This window comes from Papilio polytes, unplaced genomic scaffold (genome assembly GCF_000836215.1).
Source record: "Papilio polytes unplaced genomic scaffold, Ppol_1.0 DF821289.1, whole genome shotgun sequence".
Classification (NCBI taxonomy): Eukaryota; Metazoa; Arthropoda; class Insecta; order Lepidoptera; family Papilionidae; genus Papilio; species Papilio polytes.
The window spans coordinates 5,692,833-5,699,296 of record NW_013527915.1 but is presented as its reverse complement, the minus strand read 5'-3'; the positions used below and the strand labels follow the sequence as shown (position 1 = coordinate 5,699,296).

General features: G+C 37.9%; 2 protein-coding genes across 2 annotated transcripts in view; both read right to left on the bottom strand.

Moving 5' to 3' along the window:
• LOC106109154 overlaps nucleotides 1-2,504 on the bottom strand; it is a 3,176-nt gene extending 672 nt beyond the window's left edge. Inside the window, exons 1-3 of the mRNA XM_013290558.1 lie at nucleotides 1,960-2,504; nucleotides 1,757-1,865; nucleotides 3-1,597 (exon numbers count right to left, since the gene is read on the bottom strand). Coding sequence (XP_013146012.1) covers nucleotides 3-1,597; nucleotides 1,757-1,865; nucleotides 1,960-1,980 — 1,725 coding nt within the window. The 5' untranslated portion in view covers nucleotides 1,981-2,504. The remainder of the gene's footprint in view (nucleotides 1-2; nucleotides 1,598-1,756; nucleotides 1,866-1,959) is intronic.
• A 683-nt stretch (nucleotides 2,505-3,187) lies between these two features.
• The window catches only part of LOC106109152 (UPF0505 protein C16orf62 homolog), a 6,903-nt gene continuing 3,626 nt past the window's right edge, over nucleotides 3,188-6,464 (bottom strand). The window contains exons 13-18 of the mRNA XM_013290557.1: nucleotides 5,982-6,173; nucleotides 5,250-5,463; nucleotides 4,718-4,857; nucleotides 4,184-4,352; nucleotides 3,628-3,890; nucleotides 3,188-3,346 (exon numbers count right to left, since the gene is read on the bottom strand). Of these exons, the coding sequence (XP_013146011.1) occupies nucleotides 3,269-3,346; nucleotides 3,628-3,890; nucleotides 4,184-4,352; nucleotides 4,718-4,857; nucleotides 5,250-5,463; nucleotides 5,982-6,173 (1,056 nt within the window). The 3' untranslated portion in view covers nucleotides 3,188-3,268. The remainder of the gene's footprint in view (nucleotides 3,347-3,627; nucleotides 3,891-4,183; nucleotides 4,353-4,717; nucleotides 4,858-5,249; nucleotides 5,464-5,981; nucleotides 6,174-6,464) is intronic.

The window sequence follows — 6,464 nt, the reverse complement described above, 5'->3', positions numbered from 1 at the left end:
GCGGCGAGAGTGCCTTGCGAAGCTTTCTTGTGCTTTAATTTTTTGCCATAGCCGCTGTTGGCAACAACGTACGCTGCAGACTTAGCCGGAGCGCTTGTCACAGTTTGACTCGCTGCCGCTTCGTTTCCATCTTCGAGGGTGGCGGGTTTGGAAGTAAACTCTTTGACCTCTTGATACGCTAAATGACTCTGTTTCGGCGCTGATTCAGACACAAACATACATTCCTCGTGTTTTAAACCATTTTTATCGATACATTGGAAGCAAGTCATGCCGTTCTTTTGCACTTTCTTACAAGCTGACCTATCTTTTTTCTTAAATTCTGCTAATACATTTTCGACGTCCTTCTTTTGTTCGTTGTCAGTATAAAATCCAGGTATCGCTTTCTTGTAATCGTAGGGCTTGTTTTCTTTGTTTTCTTCCGATTCGTTTTGATTTTCAGCCGCTCTCAAAGCTTCGCTGGGTTTGGGCGCCGATGTATGCACGTAATAAGATTTATACTTTCCGGAGTTGTCATCGTCATTTTTATAATTACCGTATGGTTTTTCTTCGTCGCTGTAATTTTTTACGCTGGATCCGTCCTTTTGGCCGTCGACAAGTTTCTGGGATTTTCCTGGATTCTCTGCTTTTTGAGTATTTTCGGGCGCATCTGGTTCATCATTGCTGTCAAACTTCCTTTCTTTGGAATAAGCATATTTATTATTTTTCGGCTCGGCAACATACGAACACGATTCATAGTTTCCACCAGTTTTTGGGTCCTTACATAACATACATGTCATGGTGTCTTTCTTTACTTCTTTGCAGTTTCCAGGATTTTGTTTAATTTCAGCAGCTTGCTTTTCAGACAATTCCTTTATTCTTTCGTATTCTTTGTGATCATAACCGGAATCATAACTGTAGGGGTACTCGTAATCCTTTTTCGGATTTTTTTCTTCTTTATAGGCACTGCTGTAGGGACTTTCATCGAACGCCTTTGGTCTGGAAATGTACTCCGCTTTATAATTATAAGGGTCTTCATCTTCTTCGTTGCTGCTTCTTCTTCCGCTTTCTTTTTTTCTTCCACCTGCATACCGCCGAATTCGGGATGGTCCTGCAATATAAGGATGTGCCTTGTAGTTTGATTCGACATCGGGGTTATCTACTAGCTCCTCCTTGCGATAATGTATCGGATGTGCTACTTCGACATTAGTAACAGCAGGCTGAAAATAAGCAGCAACCGAAGGATCTTTTTTCAGAGCTTCCAAAATGTTTCCCCCTTCTTCATTTTCTTCGGGATTGAACACTTTATAATTTGCATCATGAACCGTCCTTATGTCGTATCTCAATGGACTTGCTCGTTGCCCTTGAGCTATCAATTGCACCGGTGATCTTTGGGGCTGTACTGTTAGTTTTGCTGACTGCGGCTGAGGGTAAAAACTCTGACTAGCGATAGGATTGAAGCCAAAGTTTGAAGCGGAAAACACATTTTCTTTTGGCACTAGACGACTGTGCAATGAATCAATAGAACTACTAACTAGAGAATCAAACAATCTAGGGTATTGACTCTTATCAGCGTTTGCTATTGCCGCGGATACGGGGTTCGAAGCCAAGGAAACTATGCCTGAAAAAAGCCGATTATTTTACATACGGAATGCGTGTTGTGTTTAAGTACTGTCTTAAACATGAATAATAAAAAGAAGAAGAATAGCATCTACGTAAGCTAGGTTACTAACTACATACAACATTTATTAACCATTTTATACGAAAAATAATGATTTACCCGAATCGTCGGAATCGAATATCGGTCCAAAATCCAACGACTGCACAAATCCGGTGTCACTTTTCTCTTCATTAGAATAAACTCCAACACACACCACCCAGAGTATCAACTGCAACAGGAATAATGCTTCGTTATTTACGAAGATGATTCAACTATATTTTGTACAAATATATTGAAACATAAATATAAGAATCTAATTGTACCAGTCTAAGACAATACGCCATTTTATAAGTTGGGTTTGCACCCAAGTAAATTATTTAAAAGTAAGCAACTCCTCGGCGAGTCGAGTGGTTGTCGGGTTTGGTTTGAGATGAAAGTAACGTCATGTTATGACAATGACAAGGTTTTATAGGCAACAATATTGCGCAGGTGAAAGATCGGTGCAACCGAGCGCGGGCAGCGATGAAGCGTGTCGCCGGACAATGTCCGCTTGCCCCATCCGCCGCCCGACTGCTGACCGCCGACCCACCTGCAATCAACACTAACTACTTGACAACTTACCACTTTCTCCAACTGAAGACATTTACTTAAGAAAGGATGCCTGAGAGCCTTATCAGTGCATTAAACTCGCAGTTTCAGGTTCTATTAGACTCCATTCGCCTCGTTACTACATGCACAATGCCTAATGACTGCGCTTTTGTTGCTTTAAAGGGAATTTCTTTGTTTTTTTGTTTACTAAACTTACCAAATAATTGCCAAGAAACCGAAATAATCGGTCAGAATATTAAAATTGAAGAAAAAACATCTATTTAAGAATTCCATGGTTTAATTTAATAAAAGCAACTCAATGTTTTTTATTAAAATAGAAAACTGTAACGAAGCGTTTGTTCATTCGCAACGACAGATCAATTTAAAATAGAAAGGTTTTGAAACCGATAATTTACGCAACTCTTTTGTTTTACATAATTACGCCCTCAGTGAAAACAATGATTTCACTGTGGCGACCATCAATCAATATTAATCGAAAACGCAAGAACTGTTGTATTAGACCAGTGTTTATTTTAAACAATTTTTTTCGATGTTTACAGTACCCCCTGATATTTTTCTCTCCTCTCAATTTGTAGGTACATCCTCGCAATCTTGGGCTTGAGCTAGTCAAATAGGAAGTTTTTTCCATGAATATCGATCGATAGCCTCAATTGGAACGAGCTATTAGTATTCTATATTGACAAGCTTTCAATGTTTTGGCATCTTTCCAGTTGTAATAAAAATGTAATAAGGAAATGTCAAGGATATGGAACAGGAGGTTGCCGACATCCGAGACGGTATTTTAATACTGGATAAAACACATATACACAGACAAATCGCGAGTTAGATTGTTTCTCAGATTTTTCAATTTATTTCAAACCGTAGAGGTATTCTACAGAACTACATGACTGTGCATCAAGCAGTCATATTTTGTTTCGCAGTAAAATAAATAAAACAAATATATAGTTTTACATTAAATAATTATTTTATTGATCTTATAATTATATTATAGATATAATACACGAATGGAATGTATTTGTTGTTTCAGACGCTTGTTAATTTATTTAGGAGTTGTCTTGCAGCAGGATTGTTGTCCGCCTCTAAAGTTGTTAGCATCGATTTCTGTAACAATAAAGTATTAAAATCAATCAAAATACCCAATTTCTAATTGGTAACACTCTACGTCCCGTTATGCGTCCGCACTAAGGGGATCTTTAAGCTTAACCCTAAAATGACCACGCCATAATCAATCACGCTGGCGCATTGCGTTTTGACTTTAAACACATCTTTGAATTACTTCACAGATATGTGCAAGTTGCATCACGATATTTTCCTGCATCATAAGAAAATCGGTTAAATGCACATTAGTAAATCGAAAAACACTTTAATTCATTGTTTCTTACCGCATACTTATTACAGTCTTGCAGTTTGTGCGCCAACATCCACAGGTTGGCGGCCAGGCTGCTCATGGCGGGGTCGCTCACCTCGCCTCGTCTCACCACTCGCCAGAATAATTCCAGAGCTAAATTATATTGTTTCTTCGTCTCCTTATTATCTCCCAACATTTTCAACACGACCAATATTTCTTGGCAAATATGTGTTGCGTATTTCTCAATGCATTCGACAAACTCTTCTTCGGAACCGTATAATTCGTCGTTCGATATCACTGTAAATATTCGTTTAAAAACTTCGTAATAAAAAACCTAGCAAAAATTAAAATTATTTTCCATCTACATATTTGACTAGCTGTTGCTTGCGACTTCGTCCACATAACATAAAAAAAATAATAGAAATATATAGCCTTACTAATGATATAGCTTTTTAAATCGACCCAGTAATTTTTGGTTTATTTTAGTTCATATAAAAATACAACTCTTTCCTCATTAAAATATTAGTAAAGAAGTCTAAATTAGATCGAGAATGCAATTAAATAGAAGAAATTCTTAGAAATTTACATACCAGAGTCTATAGTATAAATATATTTCTCTCTAGTCATATGACATAGTAAGTCCAGAGTCTTAAGTAATAAGTTATAATATAGAGGCTCTGTCTTCTTCCACTGCACTCTCTCTAAAACTTTTATAAATCCACTCAGTACGTACGCTTTACGATTACTGTCCACGTTGTCCTGCAAATAATAACCTACAATAAAACTTTGTTTTTACCTTGAATAAATCCCGTTTTTAGTATTTAAATTACATAGGGAGTTTTTTAGCATTAAAACTAAGCTACTGTTTATAATTATCGAATATCTTTAAATTGGTAGTAACAAAGTTAAAGAAGAGATTGATAATTATATACTTGTTTTTTTTTTATTTTATTTTATTTTATAGAAAAAAGCAGGCAAACGAGCAACGAATCGCTTGGTATCAAGTGATCCGACGCCCAAGAACATCCGCAACGCCAAGGGAACTGCAGATGCGCTGCCGGCCTTTTAGGCCTTTTACGTATACTATTAATAGAGCGTTTTGAATTTTATAGTAATGATCTTACAGGCAGTATGAGCAATGTAGACAGAAAGTTGCTGAGCAGACCCGCCAGCCTGTCGTGTGTGGGTTTATCCTGTCCATCCTCTTTTATATATTGAGGGATGTTAGGTATTATCCCAACTAACGCTTTGAAATTAGCTTCAGCTGTAATCAAAGATAACACATTATTTGAAAACAATCATCACTAGCTCACTATACATCCCCAGCGAGGGCTCGAAGCCTTTCCTAAAGGGTGAAAGGAATATGAACAAATAATTATAGAACCTTCAGAAGCAGATATGTTTGTTTGCTTTTTCTACTTTTTTTCGATACAAAATAAAATGTCTAGCTTATAAAAGGTGATGATGTTGATACAGAAATTCATAAAAGAACCTAAAAGTCCTGATTTTAGATTGCTAAGAAGGTTTTCTTAGTTGTTTGTGCAATTCGTATAATTGATCACACTTGGCTATTACAGTTGGACAGTGGTTCACCTTATGCCAATCCAGTAATTGATACTGTCCAACTGTAGTGGGCAAGTGTGGAGCAGTGTTCACCCTGTCCGATGCATCCGTTGAGCAGCGCGGTCTGTCCGCTCAGCAGGTACAGCTGCGCGCGCGCCAGCACGCAGCGCAGCGACGGCGCCGTCACGCAGCAGTAGGCGGCGCACGCGCGCGACACCCACCGCCCCCCGCGACCCCCCGCACCCACACCCACCGCACCCACCACGCCCACCGCGCCCCCCGCCCGGCACGACAGCGCGTTCACCGCCTTTACAAATATACTTGGTAGTTAGAAATTAAAATGAACTTCTCTATATATAAATGGATGTTTGTTAGAGTTTACAGCCTAACGAATTAAATGATTTTGAATGAATTAGGCATAGATAAGAACATAGTATGAAAGAACACATATGCTAATTAAGTTTTTTTTTTTAATTTCAGCAAAATCTAATTATGTGTTTAATCCTGGCTGGACTTCCTAACATACATTAAATATTTATGTGAAACAATAGATTTCAACAAATAAATAATAATACATGTTCTATCTCGGTTAACATGGGGAGAAAATGTATGAAACCTTCAGATTGACAGTTCAGATTAACGGATGGATCTTGTACCACAATATAATTTTTGATATTTACTCGATGGTTTTAATGTAAATTAGCTATTGTAAATTAGTTTGATCCATTTATATCGTTTCAGATAAGTTTACCAAACTATACATCAATGCTATTGGAAAAGTTGAAAGATGTTTTTTTGTCAACGTGAGTATTATAACAAACTAACGTGTACGAGGGCTTGGAGCACGGCGTCCAGTTTGATGAAGGCGGCGCGGCAGTCCACGTAGAAGGCGAGCTGCTGCTCCGCCTCCTCGTGGTACACGCACCACACCAACTTTATTATCAGATCCGAGCACACTTTCATCTCGTCCTCCACCGTTGCTAAACTACGAAATACAACATTTACATATTTACTATATAATTTTTAATTTTTTGGACTTGGATTGACTTAATACATCTAATTTATTCGTTATTAATGCTGCTTCTAATAAGTATAAACTTATTTTTTTAATATTGGTAGATTATTGTTAATTTACTCATTTTTGACCATACCAGCTAAGCTCTAGGCTTGTGCTAGGATATGGTTCACGATAACAGTCGAATGGGATTCGAACCCGCAAGATCGGTAGTCCGTACCCCAAACCGTGAGGCTATTAGCGTTAGACTTGTTACGGGAAAATTTCAATGCTGAATTCATTTTTTAAAATAT